General features: G+C 57.9%; 2 protein-coding genes across 2 annotated transcripts; one reads left to right on the forward strand and one right to left on the reverse strand.

The window, feature by feature from the left end:
* Window positions 1-204: 204 nt before the first annotated feature.
* Window positions 205-8,647, reverse strand: DNAJB1 (DnaJ heat shock protein family (Hsp40) member B1). The gene is made up of 3 exons (XM_034072046.1): window positions 7,845-8,647; window positions 4,389-4,927; window positions 205-1,326 (listed from the first exon to the last, which is right to left on the reverse strand). The coding sequence occupies exons 1-3, from the start codon at window positions 8,053-8,055 to the stop codon at window positions 1,096-1,098; spliced, it is 981 nt and encodes a 326-aa protein (XP_033927937.1). The 5' UTR covers window positions 8,056-8,647; the 3' UTR covers window positions 205-1,095.
* A 3,326-nt stretch (window positions 8,648-11,973) lies between these two features.
* On the forward strand, window positions 11,974-24,497 carry LOC117437564 (very-long-chain enoyl-CoA reductase). Its single transcript, XM_034072062.1, has 13 exons — window positions 11,974-12,082; window positions 14,440-14,490; window positions 15,239-15,290; window positions 16,110-16,154; window positions 17,014-17,117; window positions 19,077-19,192; window positions 20,103-20,208; window positions 20,296-20,368; window positions 21,213-21,256; window positions 22,029-22,086; window positions 22,997-23,085; window positions 23,547-23,592; window positions 24,330-24,497. Exons 1-13 carry the CDS (start codon window positions 12,068-12,070, stop codon window positions 24,455-24,457), a joined length of 927 nt encoding a protein of 308 aa, XP_033927953.1. The 5' UTR covers window positions 11,974-12,067; the 3' UTR covers window positions 24,458-24,497.
* The last annotated feature ends 509 nt before the right edge of the window (window positions 24,498-25,006 follow it).

Genomic DNA, 25,006 nt, shown 5'->3' on the forward strand with positions numbered 1-25,006 from the left:
CCCCCCCATTGACCCCCCCAGAGCCGCCCGCGGCCCCCCCAGCACCCCCCATTCAATGGGGGTCCCCCATGGATTGGGATGGGGGTAAAGGGGGGGGGGGTGAGGATGCTGTGATGCCCCCCCCCCAAAGGGGAACCCTAAAGTGGGGGGAATGGGGGGGACCCCAAATTGGGGGGGATGGGAGGGGGGCTCTAAATAGGAGGGGATAGGATGGGGGGGGAATTATAGGGGGGGACCCCAAATGGGGTGGAGAATGGGGGGGGGGATGTGAGTGACCCCAAAGTGGGGGGAATGATGGAGACCCCCAAATTAGGGGGAAAAAGATGGGGGGTCCCCAAAGAATTGGGGGGCAAGGGCATGGGGCCCCTATAATGGAGCTTGGAGACCCCCCCAAATCATGGGGGGGGGCAGTGAACCCCATGAGCCCCAAGTGGGGGACCCCAAAACGCCTCCAGAGCACAGAGTTTGGGGGGGGGGGGCACAGGACAAGGGCACCCCAAGGCCACCAGAGCAGAGAGATGGGGGGGGGCACCCTAAGGACACCCCAAGACCTCATAGATGGGGATGGGGGGGGACACCCCCAGGACCCTGATATGGGAGACACAAACACCCTAAAGACACCCCATGAGTGAGATGGGGTGAGGGGAACACCCCAAGAGGGTGGATCCAGGACACCCTAAGGACACCTCATAACCCTTAAGATGGGGGGGGGACACCCCAAGACCTCATAGATGGGGATGGGGGACAGAAACACCCTAAGAACACCCCATGAGTGAGATGGGGTGAAGGGAACACCCCACGAGGACACCCTAATGACACCCCAAGACCTCATAGATGGGGATAGGGGACAGACACACCCTAAAGACACCCCATAAGCAAGATGGGGTGAGGGGAACACCCTGTGAGGACACCCTAAGGACACCTCATGACCCTCAAGCTGGGGGGAGACACCCCCTAAGTACCCCCACACCCCACTGTAACAGTGAGGAACCAGCAGCACCCCATAGCCGGGGTTATGTGGGGCACACACGTGGCACCAATGCCCCCACGGCCCTTACTGTGGGGTGGGGGTGACCCCATGCGCTGCAGGGGGGGTCAGAGGGGCAGGATCTGCTCCAGGAGGCTCCGGGATGCAGCCGGGATGCGGTCGGGGAAGCGAACATCGAACTCTATGACCAGGTCTCCACGTTGCTCCGGCGCCCGCGGCAGGGGGAGGCCCTCGCCTGGGATGCGGCGCTTGACCCCAGGCTTGAGGATGTCCTGGAACACCATGGGGATGGTGCGGCCGTCCAGCGTCGGGGTGTGCACCGTGCAGCCGCATAGAGCCTGAGGGGACAGGGATGCAATGGAGAGCAATGGGATCAACCGGAACCCAATGGAGACCGGCGGTACCCAATGGAGCCAACTGGAACCCAATCACCCAGTGGGACCAACCGGAACCCAATGGGACCAACCGGCACCCAATGGGACCAACTGGCACCCAATGGAGCCAACCGGAACCCAATGGAGCCAACCGGAACCCAATGGAGACCGGCAGTACCCAATGGAGCCAACTGGAACCCAATGGGACCAACCAGCACCCAATCACCCAATGGGACCAACCGGAACCCAATGGGACCAACCGGCACCCAATGGAGACCGGCAGGACCCAATGGGACCAACCGACACCCAATGGGACCAACTGGCACCCAATGGAACCAATCACACCCAATGGAGACCAGTGGCACCCAATGGGACCAACCGGCACCCAATGGAGACCAGCGGGACCCAATGGGACCAACCACACTCAATGGAACCAATCACACCCAATGGAGCCAACCGGAACCCAATGGGACCAACCGGCACCCAATGGGACCAACCGGAACCCAATGGGACCAACTGGCACCCAATGGAGCCAACCAGAACACAATGGGACCAACCGGCACCCAATGGAGACCAGCGGGACCCAATGGGACCAACCGGAACACAATGGGACCAACCACACTCAATGGAACCAATCACACCCAATGGAACCAACCAACACCCAATGGAGCCCAGCGGCACCCGATGGAGACAGCGGCACCCAATGGGATCAACTGGCACCCAATGGAACCAAACAGCACCCAATGTAGCCCAGTGGCACCCAATGGAGACCAGCAGCACCCAATGGAGCCAACCAGCACCCAAGGGAACCAACCACACTCAATGCAACCAATCACACCCAATGGAGCCAACTGGCACCCAATGGAACCGAAGAGCACCCGATGGAGCCAACCACACTCAGTGGAACCCAGTGGCACCTGACGGAGCCCAGCGGCACCCAATGGAACTGAACAGCACCCAATGGAGCCCAGTGGCACCCAATGAAACCAACTGGCACCCAATGGAGACCAGCGGCACCCGGTGGAACCAATCACACTCAGTGGAGCCAACCGGCAGCCAATGGAACCGAACAGCACCCAATGGAGACCAGCGGGACCCAATGGAACTGAACAGCACCCAATGGAGACCAGCGGGACCCAATGGAACTGAACAGCACCCAATGGAGCCAACCAGCACCCAATGGAGCCAACCGGAACCCAGTGGAACCAACCGGCACCTGATGGAGCCAACCACACTCAATGGAGCCAACCTGCACCCAATGGAGACCGGTGGCACCCAATGGAACTAAACAGCACCCAATGGGACCAACCAGCACCCAACGGAGCCCAGCAGCACCCAATGGAGCCAACCACACTCAATGGAGCCCAGCAGCACCCGATGGAACCAAACAGCACCCAATGGAACCAACTGGCACCCAACGGAGCCCAGCGGCACCCAATGGAGCCCAGCGGCACCCAATGGAGCCCAGCGGCACCCAATGGAGCCCAGCGGCACCCAATGGAGCCCAGCAGAACCCAATGGAGCCAACCACACTCAATGGAGCCCAGTGGCATCCAATGGGACCAACCAGCACCCAATGGAACCAATCACACTCAATAGAGCCCAGTGGCACTCAATGGAACCAACCACACTCAATGGAGCCAATCACACTCAATGGAACCCAGTGGCACCCAATGGAGCCAACCAGACTCAATGGAGCCAATCACACTCAATGGAGCCCAGCAGCACCCAATGGAGGCAGCCAGCACCCAATGGAGCCAAGTGGCACCCAGTGGAATCAAGTGCCACCCCATGGAGCCAACCGGCGTCTAACGGAGCTGAACAGCACCCAGTGGAGCCCAGCGGCACCCAATGGAACTGAAGAGCACCCAATGGAGCCAAGCAGCACCCAATGGAACTGAAGAGCACCCAATGGAGCCAAGCAGCACCCAATGGAGGCAACCAGCACTCAACAGAGCCATCGACACCAAATGGAACCAACCAGCACCCAGTGGAGCCAACCAGCACCCAGTGGAGGCAACCAGCACCCAGTGGAGCCAACCAGCACCCAGTGGAGACAAGCGGCACCCAATGGAGCCAACCACCAGCACCAAGATGAACCCAACCTCAATATCCCCACCAAGACCAACTTGCAGCCACTGCGTCCCCACCATGGCCAGAACCAACCTTCACCCACCACATCCACCCCAAGACCTTCCCAGCTTTGACACCCCCATGATGACCACCCCAACCTTGACATCTCCACCATGACCAAGACCAACCCAACCCAATGTCCTCACCATAACTGAGATCAACCCACCCTGATGTCCCCACCATGACCAAGACCAACCCATTCTTGATGTCTTTGCCATGACCAAGACCAACCCATCCTTGATGTCCCCACCATGACCAAGACTAACCCATCCTTGTCATCCCCACCATGATCGAGACCAACCCATCCTGTTGTCTTCACCATAACCAAGACCAACCTATCCTTGTCATCCCCACCATGACCAAGACAAACCCATTCTTGATGTCTTTTCCATGATCAAGACCAATCGACTCTGATGTCCTCACCATGACCAAGACCAACCCACCCTGATGTCTGTACCATGACCAAGACCAACCCAACCTTGATGTTCCCACCATGACCATGACCAACCCATTATTGTCATCCCCACAATGACCAAGACCAACCCATCCTGATGTCCTCACCATGGGCAAGACCAACCCAACCCTGATGTCCTCACCATGACCAAGACCAACCCAACCTTGTCATCCCCACCATGACTGAGACCAACCCAACCTTGACATCTTCACCATGACCAAGACCAACCCACCCTGATGTCCTCACCATGACCAAGACCAACCCACCCTTGACATCTTCACCGTGATTGAGACCAACCCGTCCTTGATGTCCCCACCATAACCGTGACCAACCCATCCTCGCCGTCCCCCTCACCCCAACCCACCCTCCCCTCCCCACCACAACCATGACCCCCAGACCCCAATGCTCCCCCATAGCCAGTATCCTCACAGAGCCTCACCTCCCTCAGGCTGATCTTGGCCGGGTACACGATGTCGGAGCCCTCCCTGCGGAAGACCCCGTGCGGCTTGTCCTTGAGCACGAAGACAACATCAGCAGGGATGTTGGTGGGAGTCTGATCCCCCTCCTTGGGGAAGGTGATTTTGGTGCCTTCCTTCCAGCCTCTCTTCACCTCAATGGTCAGGATCTTGTCCTCGTTCCTCACGGTCTTCCCATCGGGATTGAGTCGCTTGTGGGAGATCTTCATCTTCTTGGTGCACCCGCTATAGACCTCCTCTAGGGACACCCGCAGCTCATAGAGCACGGGGGGGTCCTGGCGCCGGGCACCGGGGGGGCGGCCGCGGGGGAAGCCCACGTGGAAGGTGGTGAAGGTCTCGTCATCATCATCCTCACCTCGTGGCACGAAGAAGGTGTCGAAGGGGTTGCGGCCGTCGAAGAACTCGGCGAACATGGCGTGGGGGTCACCACGGAAGGTGTAGGTGAAGGTGGGGCCGTTGGGGACACCCCCGGAGCCTGAGGTGGGGGTGCCACCCTTCAGGCCTGGGGGGGGAGGGGATGGGGATGGGGATGGAGGTGGTACAGGGATGGGGATGGAGAGATGGGAAGGGGATGGAGATATGGGAAGGGGATGAAGGCAGTACAGGGATAGGGATGGAGATGCGAAAGGGATGGAGATGGGAAGAGGATGAAAGTGGTACAGGGATGGGGATGGAGAGATGGGAAGGGGATGGAGGAAAAGGGATGGAAGGAAGGAAAGGGGATGGAGAGATGGGAAGAGGATAGATGGGAAGGGGATGGAGAGATGGGAAGGGGATGGAGAGATGGGAAGGGGATGAAGGGAAGAGGATGAAGGTGGTACAGGGAAGGGGGGTGGAGAGATGGGAAGAGGATAGATGGGAAGGGGACGGAGGAAGAGGATGGAGATGGGAAGGGGATGAAGGTGGTACAGGGATGGGGATGGAGATATGGGAAGAGAATGGAGAGATGGGAAAGGGATGGAGAGATGGGAAGGGGATAGATGTGTAGGGGATGGAGGAAGAGGATGGAGAGATGGGAAGGGGATGAAGGTGGTACAGGGATAGGGATGGAGATGGAGAGATAGGAAGGGGATGAAGGGAAGAGGATGGAGATATGGGAAGGGGATGAAGGCAGTACAGGGATGGGGATGGAGGGAAAGGGATGGAAGGAAGGGGATGGAGAGATGGGAAGGGGATGAAGGGAAGAGGATGAAGGTGGTACAGGAATAGGGATGGAGAGATGTGAAGGGGATGGAGGAAGAGGATGGAGAGATGGGAAAAGGATGAAGGCAGTACAGAGAAGGGGGATGGAGAGATGGGAAAGGGATTGAGATATGGGAAGGGGATGAAGGTGGTACAGTGATAGGGATGGAGAGATAGGAAGGGGATGAAGGGAAGAGGATGGAGAGATGGGAAGAGGATGAAGGTGGTACAGGGACGAAGATGGAGAGATGGGAAGAGGATGGAGATATGGGAAGGGGATGAAGGCAGTGCAGGGATAGGGATGGAGATGCGAAGGGGATGGAGAGATGGGAAGAGGATGGAGACGGTACAGGGATAGAGATGGAGAGATGGGAAGGGGATGGAGGAAAAGGGATGGAAGGAAGGAAAGGGGATGGAGAGATGGGAAGAGGATGGATGGGAAGGGGATGGAGGAAGAGGGTGGAGAGAAGGGAAGGGGATGAAGGTGGTACAGGGATGGGGATGGAGAGATGGGAAGGGAATGGAGAGAAGGGAAAGGGATGAAGGCAGTACAGGGATGGGGGATGGAGATGGAGAAATAGGAAGGGGATGAAGGGAAGAGGATGAAAGTGGTACAGGGGATGGAGAGATGGGAAGGGGATGGAGGGAAGGAGGATGGAGAGATGGGAAAGGGATTGAGATATGGGAAGGGGATGAAGGCGGTGCAGGGATGGGGATGGGGAGATGGGAAGGGGATGGAGGAAGAGGATGGAGATGGGAAGGGGATGGAGGCAAAGGAACAGAGGGATGGGATGAGAAGGGAATGCAGGTTAGCGCAATGAACCCGCGTGCCGGCGTGGGGCTGGGTAGGGAGCTGGCTGTGGGGCAGGCTATGGGGCAGGGCATGGGGCTGGGGCTGGGTGTGGGGCAGAGCGTGGGGCGGCGGCACTGAGGGAACCGGTTCTACGCGGGTGCAGACGCCACTGACGGCCCCAACAGGCCCCAACAGGCCCGGCCGGCTCCAGCATGCCCCAGGCTCCTGCCCCACTGCCGGTCCCATAGCCTGCCCCATTGCTGCCTGCTCCATGGCCCAGCACCCAGCCCCATAGCCTGCACCACTGCTGCCTGCTCCATGGCCCAGCACCCAGCCCCATAGCCTGCCCCACTGCTGCCTGCTCCATAGCCCAGCACCCAGCCCCATAGCCTGCCCCACTGCTGCCTGCCCCACTGCTGCCTGCCCCATGGCCCAGCACCCAGCCCCCCTGACAGCCCCATAGCCTGCCCCACTGCTGCCTGCTCCATGGTCCAGCATCGAGCCCCACTGCTGGCCCCATAGCCTGCCCCACTGTCAGGCCCATGGCTGACCCACTGACAGCCCCACAGCAGACCCACTGATGGCTTCACAGCCTGCCCTGTGAGCCTGCACCACCACCACCATGCTGCCTGCCAGCCCCATAGCCTGCCCCACTGCCAGCCTCATGGCTGACCCACTGACAGCCTCATGGCCTGCCCCACTGTGAGCCCCATAGCTTGCCCCATCTCAGGCCCAGGCCTGCCCCACTGATGGGCTCTTGGCCTGCCCTATGGGCCTGTGCCACTGCCTGCCTCACTGCTTGCCAGCCCCACATCTGCCCCACTGATAGCCTCATGGCCGACCCACTGATGGCCTCATGGCCTGCCTCATGCGCCTGCCCCACTGCCACCCCACTGCCTGCCTGTCCCAACACCTGGCCCACCACCAGCCCCATGGGCTTGCACCACTGCCAGCCCCACATCTGACCCACTGACAGCCTCATGGCTTGCCCCATGCACCTGCCCCACTCACCACCTGCCTCATAGCCTGCCCCATGGGCTTGCACCACTCCCAGCCCCATAGCCTGCCCCATCTCAGGCCCAGACCTGCGCCACTGCCGGCCTCATGGCCTGCCCCATGGGCCTGCCCCACTGCCTTCCAGCCCCATAACCAGCCCCACTGCCACCCCCATAACCAGCCCCACCGCCAGCCCCATAACCTGCCCCACAACCAGCTCCATAACCTGCCCCACCGCCATCCCCATACCCAACCCCATAAGCTGCCCCACCGCCAGCCCCACAACCAGCCCCATAACCAGCCCCAGCCCCATACCCATCCCCATAACCAGCCCCATAACCTGCCCCATAACCAGCCCCATCCCCAGCCCCAGCCCCATAACCTGCCCCATCCCCAGCCCCATAACCAGCCCCATACCCATCCCCACAGCCCCATAACCGCCGCTCACCCTCCTCCCCATACTTGTCGAAGATCTCCCGTTTCTTGGGGTCGCTGAGCACGTCATAGGCCTCGGCCACCTCCTTGAACCGCTCCTCGGCCCCCGGCTCCTTGTTCTTGTCCGGGTGGAAGCGCAGGGCCTGCCGCCGGTACGCGCGGCGAACGTCCTCGGCCGAGGCCCCGCGGGGCAGGCCCAGGGTGCGGTAGTAGTCCTTGCCCATGGCCCCTACCGATCCCGGTGCTGGTCCTGGCCTAGATCCCGGCTCCGATCCCGGTGCTGATCCCGGTGTTGATCCTGGTCCTAATCCCGGTCCTGATCCCGGTCCCGGCCTTGATCCCGATCCGGGTCCTGATCCCGATTCCGGCCCTGATCCCGGTCCTAATCCCGGTACCGATCCCGGCCCTAATCCCGATCCCGGTCCTTATCCTGGCCTAGATCCCGGCTCCGATCCCGGTCCCGTTCACGATCCTGATCCCGATCCCAGTCCTGATCCCGGTCCTGATCCTGGTCCTAATCCCGGTCCAATCCCGATCCCGGTGCTGATCCCGATCCCGGCCTTGATCCCGGCTTTGATCCCGGTCCTGATCCCGGCCTTGATCCCGCTCCAATCCCAATCCCAATCCTGATCCCGGTCAGGGTCCCGATCTCGGTCCGATCCCGTTCCCGATCCAGGTCCTGGTCCCGATCCCAGTCCTGATCCCGGTCCTAATCCCGACCTTGATCCCGATCCTGGTCCCGGCCTTGATTCCTGCCTTAATCCCGGTCCTAACCCGATCCCGGTTCCGCTCCCGGCGCCGCCGCCGCCTCACTGAGGTACAGCCGGAACCTTCCAGAGCCCGCCGAGCGCTTGGCCCCGCCCCCCCGCGCGGCAGCCAATGGGAGAGCGCCGCTCACCGCCCCCGCGCAAGAGGACCAATGGGAGGGCGGTGCGTCACGGGGAGGGGAGGGGCGGTGGGAGGGGCGGTGGGAGGGGTGGGGTTGCCGTGGTAACCGTGACAAGCGGCTGTTGGTGTCTCTGCGCAGCCCCCCTCCGAGAGCGTCACTATGGCAACGCGGCAGCGGCACCGCCATGGCAGCGCCGGCACACGTGGCCACCGTCAGCATCACAGTGTGACAGCTGACACACAATGTGACACCTGACACACAATGTGACACCTGACACACAATGGGACACCTGACACACAGTGTGACACCCTGACAGCCAATGGGACAGCCTGACAGCCATAGTGACACCTGACAGCCAATGTGACACCTGACAGCCAATGGGACACCTGACAGCCAATGGGACACCTGACACACAATGTGACACCTGACAGCCATAGTGACAGCCTGACAGACAATGTGACACCTGACACACAATGTGACACCTGACAGCCAATGGGACACCTGACAGCCAATGGGACACCTGACACCCATAGTGACACCTGACACCCATAGTGACACCTGACACCCATAGTGACACCTGACACCCATAGTGACACCTGACAGCCATAGTGACAGCCTGACACCTACAGTGACAGCCTGACACCTACAGTGACAGCCTGACACCTATAGTGACACCTGACACACAATGGGACACCTGACAGCCATAGTGACAGCTGACACACAATGTGACACCTGACAGCCAATGGGACACCTGACAGCCATAGTGACACCTGACAGCCATAGTGACACCTGACAACCATAGTGACACCTGACAGCCATAGTGACACCTGACAGCCATAGTGACACCTGACACCCACTGTGACACCTGACAGCCATAGTGACACCTGACAGCCATAGTGACAGCTGACAGCCACTGTGACACCCTGACACACATTGTGACAGCCTGACACCCACAGTGACACCAGACACCCACTGTGACACCAGACACCCATAGTGATGCTTTGTCACCCATAGACACCATCATCATCCCCCATAGGGACACCTGACACCCATAGTGACACCTGACACATAGTGACACCCTGACACCCATAGTGACACCATGACATCCACAGTGACACCCTGAGATCCATAGTGACAGCCTGACACACATAGTGACACCCTGACACCCATAGACATGTACACCTGCAGTGACAGCCTGACCCTGTCACCCATTGTGACAGCCTGACACCCATAGACACCTACACCTGCAGTGACAGCCGGACCCTGTCACCCATTGTGACAGCCTAACACCCATAGTGACACTTTGTCACCCATAGACACCATCATCATCACCCATTGTGACACCCTGACACCCATAGTGACATCCTGTCACCTACAGACACCATCATCATCACCCATTGTGACACCCTGACACCCATAGACACCATCATCATCACCCATAGTGACACTTTGACACCCATAGACTTCATCATCATCACCCATAGTGACACCCTGACACCCATAGACTTCATCATCATCACCCATTGTGACACCCTGACACCCATAGACACCTACACCTGCAGTGACAGCCGGACCCTGTCACCCATTGTGACAGCCTGACACCCATAGTGACACTTTGTCACTCATAGACACCATCATCATCACCCATTGTGACACCCTGACACCCATAGTGACATCCTGACATCCACAGTGACACCCTGAGATCCATAGTGACAGCCTGACACACATAGTGACACCCTGACACCCATAGTGACACCCTGACACCCATAGACACCTACACCTGCAGTGACAGCCCGACCCTGTCACCCACTGTGACACCCTGACACCCACAGACACCTACACCCGCAGTGACAGCCTGACCCTGTCACCCATTGTGACACCCTGACACCCATAGTGACACTTTGTCACCCATAGACACCATCATCATCACCCGTAGTGACACCCTGACACCCATTGTGACACCATCATAATCACCCATAATGACACCCTGACCCCCATAGTGATGCTTTGTCACCCATAGACACCATCATCATCACCCATTGTGACACCCTGACACCCACTGTGACACCCTGACACCCATAGTGACACCCTGACACCCACAGACACCATCATCATCACCCATTGTGACACCCTGACACCCATAGTGACACCCTGACACCCACAGACACCTACACCCGCAGTGACAGCCTGACCCTGTCACCTACAGCCACCATCATTCCCAGTGCCAGCATGGGCACATACATACACTGGGACATGGGGATATGAGGATACAGGCACATGGAGACATGGGACATTGGGGACATGGGTATATGGGAATACCAGGACATGAGGATACGGGAACATGGGGATATGGGAATATGGGACATAGGGATTTAGGATATGGGGATACAGGGATATGGGACGTGGGGATATGGGGATACAGGATATGGGGATATGGGATATGGGGATATGGAATATGGGGATATGGGATATGGGGATATGGGGATATAGGATATGGGGATACAGGGATATGGGATATGGGGAAATGGAGATATAGGATATGGGAAAATGGAGATATAGGATATGGGGATATGGGATATGGGATATGGGGATATGGGATATAGGGATATAGGGATATGGGGATATAGCATATGGGACATGGGGATATGGGAATACGGGAACGTGGGGATATAGGATATGGGGATATGGGATATGGGGATATGGGACATGGGGATATACGATATGGGGATATGGTATATGGGGATATGGGGATATAGGATATGGGGATACAGGGATATGGGACATGGGGATATGGGGATACAGGATATGGGGATACAGGATATGGGGATATGGGATATGGGGATATAGGATATGGGGATATAGGATACAGGGATATAGGACATGCGGATATAGGATATGGGATATAGGATATAAGATATAGGATATAGGATACAGGGATATGGGACACGAGGCCAGCACAGGGTCCCCGAGGCCCCGCCTCCCTCCCTCGCCCCGCCACCCTATTGGCGGCTTCCTCCCCCCGGCCCCGCCTCCCTCCCTCGCCCCGCCATCCTATTGGTCGCTTCCTCCCCCCGGCCCCGCCTCCTCCCTCTCCCCGCCACCCTATTGGCTGCCTCCTCCCCCGGCCCCGCCTCCTCCTCCCATTGGCAGAGCCGCGCTCAGGAGCTCCCGTTGCCTGGCAACCGGGACGGGGGCAGAGGGCAGGGGGCGGGACCGCCGCGAGGCGAAGGGGCGGGGCCACCACACCGCGCGCGCTGATTGGCCGCTCCCTCCCAGTCCCGCGGCAGCCATTGGCGGAGCCGTGAGGAGGCGGTGACGTCAGCAGCGGGCGCCGGGCGGTAGCAGCCATGAAGCACTACGAGGTGAGCGGCGGCACCGGGGGCCCGGGCCCGGTTCCGGTTCCCCCCCCCCCCCGGGCCCCGCTCCGGTTCCGGTTCCGGTTCCCCCGGCCCCGGTTCCGGTCCCGGTTCCGGTCCCAGCGCCGCTGTGGTAGCGCGCATGCGCGGGCACCGTGGGAAGCGCCGCTGACAGCTCGGGGGGGGGGCGGTTGTGCGCATGCGCTGTGCGGCGGTTGGGTGACCCCATTGGGTGTCATAGGGTGACAGCTGTCACCTATGGGTCCTGTATGTACACCATATATAGTGTGCGCATGCGTACAGCACGTGTGCTGGTCTGCTATAGTGTGTGTACAGTATGTATAGTGTGTATGTGCACGGGTTGTATCTATACATACAATATACATGACATACATGTGATATATGTAGTGTCTGTAGTGTATATATAGCGTATATATAGTGTATATATGGCAAAGGTACATATGCTGTCTATAATATATATACAAACTCTATATGTGATATATATAGTTTATATATGGCATATATATAGTATATATTTGGTGTATATATGACATATATATAGTCTATGTAGCATATATCTAGCGTATATATGGCACATATGTAATATATATAGTATGTACGCTGTATATATACAGTATATATAGTATATATAGTACATACATGTAGTATATATCATATACATGTTGCATATATGGCATACATATACTATGTGTGTTACATATAGTATATATACACCCCATATGTAGTATGCATATAGTATATATATGGCATATATAGAGTATATAAGATATATATAGTATAAATACACTGTACACATAGAATATACACAGTGTATATATAGTATATATAGAACATGTATAACATCCACCCATATGGCATACATAGCCTACACAATCCCTGTACATAGCTGCCCCTATAGTAGGGTCCCAGGGCTGCCAAGCCCCATTGGGTGTCACAGGGCAACCGCCCGGTCCCTCTATGGGTATCCCAAGGGGACACCCCCATCCCATGGGTGCCACCCCATAACCCCCCACCCAGCATCCATAACCGCCACCCAGCACCCATGGGTGCCACCCCATAACCCCCCCCAGCACCCATGGGTGCCACCCCATAACCCCCCCCTCCAGCACCCATAACCCCCCCCCCAGTACCCATGGGTACCACCCCATAACCCCCCCCTCCAGCACCCATAACCCCCCTCCCCAGCACCCATGTGTGCCACCCCATATCCCCCCCCCCAGCACCCATGGGTGCCACCCCATAACCCCCCTCCAGCACCCATAACCCCCTCCAGCACCCATGGGTGCCACCCCATAACCCCCCCCGGCACCCATAACCCCCCCCACAGCACCTATGGGTGCCACCCCATAACCCCCCCCTCCAGCACCCATAACCCCCCCCGGCACCCATAACCCCCCCCCACAGCACCTATGGGTGCCACCCCATAACCCCCCCTCCAGCACCCATAACTCCCCCCCAGCACCCATAACCCCCCCCTCAGCACCCATGGGTGCACCCCATAACCCTCCTACAGCACCCATAACCCCCCCCAGCACCCATGGGTGCCACCCCATAACCCCCCCTCCAGCACCCATAACCCCCCCCTCCAGCCCCCATGGGTGCCACCCCATAACCCCCCTCCAGTACCCATGGGTGCTACCCCATAACCCCCCCCTCCAGCACCCATAACCCCCCCCCAGCACCCATGGGTGCCACCCCATAACCCCCCCCTCCAGCACCCATAACTCCCCCCTGGCACCCATAACCCCCCCTCCAGCACCCATGTGTGCCACCCCATAACCCCCCCCCCAACACCCATGGGTGCCACCCCATAACCCCCCCCTCCAGCACCCATAACCCCCTCCCAGCACCCATGGGTGCCCCCCCAACCCCCCCTTCCAGCACCCATGGGTGCCATCCCATAACCCCCCCCAGCACCCATGGGTGCCACCAAATAACCCCCCCCTCCAGCACCCTTACCCCCCCTCCAGCACCCATGGGTGCCACCCTATAACACCCCCCTCCAGCACCCATAACCCCCCCAGCACCCATGGGTGCCCCCACCCTTGCTGCGTGTGTGTGTCCCTCCTTACCCCCTGTCCCCTATGTCCCCTTCACCCCATGGCCACCACTGTGTCCAGCGTGGCCAGGAGCCACGGGTGACGTTCTGGCCATGGGATGGGTGCCATTGGGTGGTGATGTTGGGTGCCGGGGGGGGGGGGGTTATATTTAGCAGCACCCTGAGGCCCTATCGGGTTTCGGAGGCCATGGAGGGGGCCTCGGGGGCCGCGTCCCCATTGCTGGAGCTCTGGCATCGAGCCCCCCCCCATAAGAAGCCCAAGAAAGCTGCTCTGTTCTTCGAGGTGGAGATCCTGGATGCGCGCAGCCGCCAGAAGCTCTGCTTCCTGGACAAGGTACACGTGGACCCCCCCATGGAACACAATGGGATGAGCCGGGTCCTGCTGTGGGCTATGGGGGGGGACCATCGGGGTGGGGGGGGATGCACACGCACAATGCATGTACTGCATTGCATTGCCCCCCCCTCATGGAACAGAGTGGGCTGAGCCAGGCTCTGCTGTGGGCTATGGGGGGGGACCATCGGGGTGGGGATGGGGGGGGATGCACACACACAACGCATGTATCTCCTTGCTGTGCCCCACACACCCCATAGAACACAATGGGATGAGCTGGGCCCCGCTGTGGGCTATGGGGGAGACCATCGGGGTGGGGATGGGGGGGGATGCACACACACAATGCATGTATCCCATTGCTGTGCCCCACACACCCCATAGAACAGAATGGGCTGGGCTGGGCCCTGCTGTGGGCTATGGGGGGAGACCATTGGGGTGGGGATGGGGGGGGATGCACACACACAACGCATGTATCCCATTGCTTTGCCCCCACCCCACCCCACCCCATAGAACACAATGGGCTGAGCCGGGCCTTGCTGTGGGCTATGGGGGGGGACCATTGGGGTGGGGATGGGGGGGGGGGATGCACACACACAATGCATGTATCGCCTTGCTGTGCCCCACACACCCCATAGAACAGAATGGGCTGAGCCGGGTCCCGATGTGGGCAATGGGGGGGGACCATCGGGGTGGGGATGGGGGGGGGATGGATGCACACACATCGCCTTGCTTTGCCCCACACACCCCATAGGTTGAGCCTCACGCGACCATTGCCGATATCAAGAACCTCTTCACCAAGGCCCGTACGTGGCACCCATAGGGGACATCGGGGGTGACCATAGGGGACATTGGGGCACCCATAGGGGACATTGGGGGCACACATAGGGGGACATTGGGGGCACCGATAAGGGGGACATTGGGGGCACACATAGGGGGACATTGGGGGCACCCATTGGGGGCATCCATAGGGACATTGGGGGCACACACAGAGGGACACTGGGGGCATCCACAGGGGACATTGGGTCATCCATAGGGGACATTGGGGGCACACATAGGGGGACATTGGGACACCCATAAGGGGGACATTGGGGGCATCCATAGGGGACATTGGGGGTGCCCATAGGGGACATTGGGGGCACCCAAAGGGGGACATTGGGGGCATCCATAGGGGGGACATTGGGGGCACCCATAGAGGGATATTCAGGGCACCCATAGGGGACATTGGAAGCAGCCATAGGGGACATTGGGGGCACCCATAGGGGACATTGGGGCATCCATAGGGGGACATTGGGGGCATCCATAGAGGGACATTGGGGGTGCCCATAGGGGACATTGGGGGTGCCCATAGCGGACATTGGGGGCACCCATAAGGGACATTGGGGGCATCCATAGAGGGACATTGGGGGTGCCCATAGGGGACATTGGGGGCACCCATATGGGATATTGGGGGTGCCCATAGGGGACATTGGGGGCACCCATTGGGAGCACCCATAGGGGACATTGGGGACACCCATAGGGGACATTGGGGCACCCATAGGGGGACATTGGGGGCATCCATAGGGGACACTGGGGACACCCCCCGGTGCCGTTGCTGTCCCCAAGCTGTCCCCTGTGCCCTGCAGATCCCCAGTGGTACCCGGCCCGGCAGTCCCTGCGCCTGGATCCCAGTGAGTGCCCCTGCCCATAATGGGGGCTAGGAGGGTTTAGGGGGGTCCATGGGGGTCTATGCCTTCCATGGGGGGTCTAGGGAGGATTTATGGGGGCCTATGGGGGGTCTGTGGGGGTTCTGTGAGGGTCTATGGGGTCTGTGGGACTCTATGGGTGATCTATGAGGGTCTGTTGGGTCTGTGAGGGTCTGTGGGGTCTATGGGGTGTCTGTGTTGGTCTATGGGGGTCTATGGGGTGTCTATGTTGGTCTATAGGATCTATGGGGGTCTATTGCGTCTGTGAGGGTCTATGGGGTGCCTATGTTGGTCTATGGGTGTCTGTGTTGGTCTATGGGATCTATGGGGATCTATTGGGTCTCTGGGGTCTATGGGGTGTCTGTGTTGGTCTGTTGGGGTCTATGTTGGTCTATGGGTGTCTATGTTGGTCTGTGGGTTTCTGTGGGTTTCTGTGGGGGTCTATGGGAGTCTGTTGGGTCTCTGAGGGTCTATGTGTTGTCTATGTTGGTCTATGGGTGTCTGTAGGGGTCTCTGGGGTCTATGTTGGTCTATGGGTGTCTGTGGGGGTCTCTGGGGTCTATGTTGGTCTATGGGTGTCTGTAGGGGTCTCTGGAGTCTATGCTGGTCTATGGGTATCTATGGGGTCTATGTGGTGTCTATGTTGGTCTGTGGGTGTCTATGGGGTGTCTATGTCTACAGGTGTCTATGTTGGTCTATGGGGTGTCTATGTTGGTCTGTGGGTGTCTATGGGTGTCTGTGGGGTCTGTGGGGTCTGTGGGTGTCTGTGGGGTCTGTGGGTGTCTGTGGGGTCTGTGGGTGTCTATGGGGTGTGTGGGTCCCTGGTGAGCAGGCTGTCCCGCAGAGGGCCGCTCGCTGAAGGATGAGGATGTGCTGCAGAGCCTGCCCGTGGGCACCACAGCCACATTCTACTTCCGGGACCTGGGGGCACAGATCAGCTGGGTGACGGTGAGATGGGGGCAGGGAACCGGGGCCAGATCCTGGTGCAGCTCCTGCAGCAGCAGCATCCAATACCCATCATCATCCATCATCCATCATCCATCATCCATCATCCATCCATCATCCATCATCCATCATCATCCATCATCCATCATCCATCATCCATCATCCATCCATCATCCATCATCCATCCATCATCCATCATCCATCATCATCCATCATCCATCATCCATCATCATCCATCATCCATCATCCATCATCCATCATCCATCATCCATCCATCATCCATCATCCATCATCCATCATCCATCATCCATCCATCATCCATCATCCATCATCCATCATCCATCATCCATCCATCATCCATCATCCATCCATCATCCATCATCCATCATCCATCATCCATCATCCATCATCCATCATCCATCATCCATCATCCATCCATCATCCATCATCCATCCATCATCCATCATCCATCATCCATCATCCATCATCCATCCATCATCCATCATCCATCCATCATCCATCATCCATCATCCATCATCCATCATCCATCATCCATCCATCATCCATCATCCATCATCCATCATCCATCCATCATCCATCATCCATCATCCATCATCCATCATCCATCATCATCCATCATCCATCATCCATCCATCATCCATCATCCATCCATCATCCATCATCCATCATCCATCCATCATCCATCATCCATCATCCATCATCCATCATCCATCATCCATCATCCATCATCCATCATCCATCATCCATCCATCATCCATCATCCATCCATCATCCATCATCCATCATCCATCATCCATCATCCATCATCCATCCATCATCCATCATCCATCATCCATCATCCATCCATCATCCATCATCCATCATCCATCCATCATCCATCATCCATCATCCATCATCCATCCATCATCCATCATCCATCATCCATCATCCATCATCCATCCATCATCCATCATCCATCATCCATCCATCATCCATCATCCATCATCCATCATCCATCATCCATCATCATCCATCATCCATCATCCATCCATCATCCATCATCCATCCATCATCCATCATCCATCATCCATCCATCATCCATCATCCATCATCCATCATCCATCATCCATCATCCATCATCCATCATCCATCATCCATCATCCATCCATCATCCATCATCCATCCATCATCCATCATCCATCATCCATCATCCATCATCCATCATCCATCCATCATCCATCATCCATCATCCATCCATCATCCATCCATCATCCATCATCCATCATCCATCATCCATCATCCATCATCCATCATCCATCATCCATCATCCATCCATCATCCATCATCCATCATCCATCATCCATCATCCATCATCCATCATCCATCATCCATCATCCATCCATCATCCATCATCCATCATCCATCATCCATCCATCATCCATCATCCATCATCCATCCATCATCCATCATCCATCATCCATCATCCATCATCCATCATCCATCATCCATCATCCATCCATCATCCATCATCCATCATCCATCATCCATCATCCATCATCCATCATCCATCCATCATCCATCATCCATCATCCATCATCCATCATCCATCATCCATCATCATCCATCATCCATCATCATCCATCATCCATCATCCATCATCCATCCATCATCCATCATCATCCATCATCCATCATCCATCCATCATCCATCATCCATCATCCATCATCCATCATCCATCATCCATCATCCATCCATCATCCATCATCATCCATCATCCATCATCCATCATCCATCATCCATCATCCATCCATCATCCATCATCCATCCATCATCCATCATCCATCATCCATCCATCATCCATCATCCATCCATCCATCATCCATCCCCCATCCATCCATCCCCCACCCATGCCCCCCCCATCCCATGTCTCCTCCCTGTCCCATCCCCCTCTCCCTGTTCCAGGTGTTCCTGACGGAATACGCGGGTCCGTTGCTCATTTACCTGCTCTTCTACTTCCGGGTCCCCTTCCTGTATGGGCCCCGATATGACTTCACTGCCAGCAGGCACCGAGTGGTGCAGTGAGTGCTGGCAATGGGGCAATGGGGGGAATGGGGCAATGGGGGTAATGGGGGAAATGGGGGGCAATGGGGGCAATGGGGCAATGGGGGCAATGGGGACAATGGGGCAATGGGGGTAATGGGGGCAATGGGGGTAATGGGGTAATGGGGGCAATGGGGGCAATGGGGCAATGGGGGTAATGGAGGCAATGGGGGCAATGGGGGCAATGGGGGTAATGGGGGGGTCTTGGAGGGTATTGGGGAGGGGGGACTCAACACCTCACTTGGATGCAGCTGGATCTGGGGAAGGGGGAGGCAGAGCTGTGCCCTGTATCCCCTACATCCTCTATATCCCCTATATCCTCTCTGTCCCCCATATCCCCTATATCCTCTATATCCCCTATATCCCCTGTATACCCTGTATCCCCTATATCTTCTATATCCTCTATATCCCCTATATCCTCTATATTCCCTGTATCCCCTATATTCTCTATATCCCCTATATCCCCTGTATCCCCTGTATTCCCTATATCCTCTATATCCCCTATATCCTCTATATTCCCTGTATCCCCTGTATCCCCTATATTCTCTATATCCCCTATATCCCCTGTATCCCCTGTATTCCCTATATCCTCTATATCCCCTATATCCTCTATATTCCCTGTATCCCCTGTATCCCCATATTCTCTATATTCCCTATATACTCTATGTGCCCTATATCCTCTATATCCCCTATATACTCTATGTGCCCTATATCCTCTATATTCTCTATATCCCCTAAATCCCCTATATCCCCTGTATCGCCTATATCCCCTATATTCCCTGTATCCCCTATATCCTCTATATCCCATATATCCCCTACATCCCCTATATCCCCTATGTCTCCTATCTCCCCTCTATCCCCTACATCCCCCATATCCCCCTTGCCCAGCCTGGCCTGTGCCTGTCACTCCTTCCACTACATCAAGCGCCTCCTGGAGACCCTCTTCATCCACCGCTTCTCCCATGGGACCATGCCCCTGCGCAACATCTTCAAGGTGACCCCCCCGCCCCCCCCCATGGCTCCCTGTGGTGGGTGCTGCCGTGGGGGGGTCACCCATGGGTGCTCTGTCTGACCCCCCCAGAACTGCACCTACTACTGGGGCTTTGCTGCCTGGATGGCCTATTACATCAACCACCCGCTGTACACCCCCCCCGGTGAGTGCTGCCACCCATTGTCACCTATTGACACCCATTGTCACCCACTGTCACCCATTGTCACCCATTGACACCCATTGTCACCCACTGTCACCTATTGTCACCCACTGTCACCCATTGTCACCCGCTGTCACCCATTGTCACCCACTGACACCCATTGTCACCTATTGACACCCATTGTCACCCATTGTCACCCATTGTCACCCACTGTCACCCACTGTCACCCACTGTCACCCACTGTCACCCATTGTCACCTATTGACACCCATTGTCACCCACTGTCACCCATTGTCACCCATTGTCACCCATTGTCACCCATTGTCACCCACTGTCACCCACTGTCACCCACTGTCACCCACTGTCACCCATTGTCACCTATTGACACCCATTGTCACCCACTGTCACCCATTGTCACCCATTGTCACCCACTGTCACCCACTGTCACCCACTGTCACCCACTGACACGCATTGACACCCATTGTCACCCATTGTCACCCATTGTCACCCATTGTCACCCGTTGTCACCCACTGTCACCCATTGTCAACCCCTGTCACCCATTGTCATCCACTGTCACCCATTGTCACCCATTGTCACCCACTGTCACCCACTGTCACCCATTGTCACCTATTGACACCCCCTGTCACCCATTGTCACCCATTGTCACCCCCTCTCACCCACTGTCACCCACTGTCACCTCTGTCACCCATTGTCACCCCCGTCACGAATTGTCACCCCCTGTCACCCACTGTCACCCATTGTCACCTATTGTCACCCATTGTCACCCACCCATGTCACCCCCATGGGTGCTGCTTGTCCCTGACCCCTCCTCCTTGTGTCCCCTCAGCCTATGGGGACGATCAGGTGAAGCTGGCGCTGGCCATGTTCCTGGTGGGTGCTATGGGGCAATATGGGGTGCACTGGGGGCTATGGGATGCTGGAGATGCCATGGGGTGCTGTAGGGTGCTATGGGGCGCTGGATGGGGCTATGGAGGGCTATGGAGTGCACTGGGGGCTATGGGGAGCTGGTGAAGCCATGGGGTGCTGTAGGGTGCTATGGGCTTTTGGGGGGTTGTGGAGGGCTATGGGGTGCACTGGGGGCTATGGGGTGCTGGAGAAGCCATGGGGTGCTATAGGGTGCTGTGGGGTGTTGGGGGGGGGTATGGATGCCTATGGGGTGCATTGGGTGCTGTAGGGTATATTGAGATGCTATGGGGTGCTGGGGAAGCCATGGGGTGCTATAGGGTGGTATGGGGTGTTGGGGGGGGTATGGAGGGCTATGGGGTGCATTGGGGGCTATGGGGTGTATCGGGGTACTATGGGGTGCTGGGGGGGCTGTGGGGTGCATTGGGAGCTGTGTGGGCTATGGGAGCCTATCAGGTGCATTGGGGGCTTTGGGGTGCATGGGGGGTTTATGAGGTGCATGGGGGTCTATGGGGTGTATTGGGTTGCTATGGGATGCATGGGGGTCTGTGGGGTGCATGGGGTGCTATGGGGTGCATGGGTGTCTATGTGTGTTTATGGGGTGCATGGGTGTCTATGGATGTCTATGGGGCTCTATGGGTGTCTATGGGTGTCTATGGGGCTCTATGGGTGTCTATGGGTGTCTATGGGGCTCTATGGGTGTCTATGGGGTGCACAAACCCCTCTTGATCCCCCCCAGTTTTGTCAGCTCGGGAACTTCTCCATCCACGTGGCCCTGAGGAACCTGCGCCCTGCGGGTGAGGACACAGAGGTGGTCACGTGTGTACGGGGTCACGTGTGCTCTGGGTCACGTGTGCGCTGGGACGTGTATGCGGGGTCACGTGTGTGTGGGGTCATGTGTGTGCAGGGTAATGTGTGTGCAAGGTCACATGTGCGCGGGGTCACGTGTGCTCTGGGTCACGTGTGCGTGGGGTCACGTGTGTGCGGGGTCACATGTGCGCGAGGTCACGTGTGCGCGAGGTCACGTGTGCACGGGGTCACATGTGTGTGCAGGGTCACGTGTGTGCTGGGACACGGGATACACATGGGGTCACACGTGTCAGAATGTCACATGTCACAGGTGTCACACATGTGTTACATACATGTTCTGTGCTACATGGTACATGTTATGTTACATACATGTTAGATGTGACACGTGTCATATATGAGTCACATATGTATCACATACATGTTACAAGTGGTACATCATACGTGTTACATACATGTTATGCGTCACATACATGTTACACACATGTCGTACATTATACATGTGTGATGTGTCCCACACACGTTTTGTACGTGTCACGTGTCCCATCCATGGCACACGTCACATGCATGCCCCACGCGTGCTCGTGTCATGTGACTCACCCATGGCACACGTTACATCTGTGTCCCACGTGTTCTCCGTACGTGTCACGTGACCCATCCATGGCACACGTCACATTCGTGTCCCACGCGTGCTCTGTGTGTCACGTGACCCATCCCTGGCACACGTCACACGTGTGTCCCACGCGTGCTCATGTCACGTGACCCATCCCTGGCACACGTCACACGTGTGTCCCACGCGTGCTCATGTCACGTGACCCACCCCTGGCACACGTCACATGCGTGTCCCACACGTGCTCGTGTCATGTGACCCATCCATGGCACATGTCACATGGGTTGCAGGCTCCAAGACACGCAAGATCCCATACCCAACCCGCAATCCCTTCACGTGGCTGTTCCTGCTGGTGTCCTGCCCCAACTACACATACGAGGTGGGGCCGGGACAGGGGGCGGGGGGGGGATGGGGGCAATGGGGGTATTGGGGGTAATGGGGGGGCAATGGGGATATTGGGGTGTATTGGGGGGGCAATGGGGGTATTGGGGGCAATGGGGGGGCAATGGGGGTATTGGGGGCAATGGGGGGGCAATGGGGGCATTGGGGTGTATTGGGGGGCTGTAGGGGTATTGAGGTGTACTGGGGGGCAATGGGGGTATTGGGGTGTATTGGGGTCAAAGGGGGTACTGGGGGTAATGGTGGGGGCTATGGGGGTATTGAGGTGTATTGGGGGGCAATGGGGGGCAATGGGGGTATTGGGGGCAATGGGGTGGACAATGGGGGGAGCAATGCGGTATTGGAGTGAATTGGGGGGGTAATGGGGGGGCAATAGGTGTATTGGGGTGCACTGGGGACACTGGGGTCATTGGGAGCACTGATGGGTGCTGCCCCCCCCAGGTCGGCTCCTGGATTGGCTTCACCATCATGACCCAGTGCCTGCCTGGTGAGGGGGGGGGCACAGCCATGGGGGGTGATGGGGGGGGCTCTGCCATGGGGGGTGAGGGGGGGGGGGGGGCACTGCCATGGGGGGTGATGGGGGGGGGAGGCTCTGCCATGGGGGGTGATGGGGATGGGCACTGCCATGGGGGTGATGGGGGGGGCACTGCCATGGGGGGTGATGGGGGAGGGGCTCTACCATGGGGGGTGATGGGGGGGGCTCTGCCATGGGGGGTGATGGGGGGGGGCACAGCCATGGGGGGTGATGGGGGGGGCTCTGCCATGGGGGTGATGGGGGGAGCACTGCCATGGGGGGTGATGGGGGGAGCACTGCCATGGGGGGTGAGGGGGGGGGGTACAGCCATGGGGGTGATGGGGGGGGGGGCTCTGCCATGGGGGGTGAGGGGGGGGGGCACTGCCATGGGGGGTGAGGGGGGGGGGTACAGCCATGGGGGGTGAGGGGGGGGGCACAGCCATGGGGGGGGATGGGGGCACCCGATGGGCTCCGGATGGGGGGGGGGAACCCTGGAGTCTCCCCCCTGCCCCCCCGTGTCCCTTGTTCCACCCTGGGCTCTGGGTCCCCATTGTCCCCATTGCCCCCAATATCCCCATAGCCCTCATAGCCCCCAGTGTCCCCATTGCTCCCATTGTCCCTATTGCCCCCAATGTCCCCATTACCCCCATTATCCCCATTACCCCCACAGCCCCATATCCTCAGTGTCCCCTCTCCCTCTCCCCCCGCAGTGGCTCTGTTCTCTCTGGTGGGGTTTGTGCAGATGGCAATCTGGGCACAGGGCAAACACCGCAGCTACCTGCGTGAGTTCCGCGAGTACCCAGCCCTGCGCTCGCCCATCGTCCCCTTCCTGCTCTGAGCCGCTGTGGGGATCAATGGGGCACCCAATGGGGCTCAATGGGGCAGCAACGTGGGGCTCAATGGGGCATCCAATGGGGCTCAATTGGGCACCCAATGAAAGACCCCAATGGGTAACCAATGGGGCACCCAATGGGACACCCAGTGGGGCAGCTCAATGGGCGCTCAAGGGGGCACCCAATGAGACACCCAATGAAAGACCTCAATGGGTAACCAATGGGGCACCTCGATGGGTACTCAATGGGGCACCCAATGGGGCAGCTCGATGGGCGCTCAATGGGGCACCCAATGGGTTAGCTCCGTGGGGCTCAATGGGGCACCCAATGGGGCAGCTCGATGGGTGCTCAGTGGGTGCTCAATGGGGCACCCAATGGGGCAGCTCCGTGGGGCTCAATGGGGCACCCAATGGGGCAGCTCGATGGGCGCTCAATGGGGCACCCAATGAAAGACCCCAATGGGTAACCAATGGGGCATCTCGATGGGTACTCAATGGGACACCCCAATGAGACACTCAATGGGGCAGCTCTGTGGGGCTCAATGGGGCACCCAA

This window comes from Melopsittacus undulatus, chromosome 23, assembly GCF_012275295.1.
Source record: "Melopsittacus undulatus isolate bMelUnd1 chromosome 23, bMelUnd1.mat.Z, whole genome shotgun sequence".
NCBI lineage: Eukaryota > Metazoa > Chordata > Aves > Psittaciformes > Psittaculidae > Melopsittacus > Melopsittacus undulatus.

What these genes read in the sequence shown, in the direction of transcription:
- DNAJB1 (XM_034072046.1), bottom strand. Translation starts at nt 8,055, where the DNA reads ATGGGCAAGGACTACTACCGCACCCTGGGCCTGCCCCGCGGGGCCTCG. An exon ending in CGACAAGTATGGGGAGGAGG is followed by an intron (nt 4,928 to 7,844) that starts GTGAGCGGCGGT and finishes CTCCCCCCCCAG; the next exon opens with GCCTGAAGGGTGGCACCCCC. An exon ending in CCAAGATCAGCCTGAGGGAG is followed by an intron (nt 1,327 to 4,388) that starts GTGAGGCTCTGT and finishes CTGTCCCCTCAG; the next exon opens with GCTCTATGCGGCTGCACGGT.
- LOC117437564 (XM_034072062.1), top strand. An exon ending in CCCTGCGCAACATCTTCAAG is followed by an intron (nt 20,209 to 20,295) that starts GTGACCCCCCCG and finishes TGACCCCCCCAG; the next exon opens with AACTGCACCTACTACTGGGG. An exon ending in TGGCGCTGGCCATGTTCCTG is followed by an intron (nt 21,257 to 22,028) that starts GTGGGTGCTATG and finishes GATCCCCCCCAG; the next exon opens with TTTTGTCAGCTCGGGAACTT.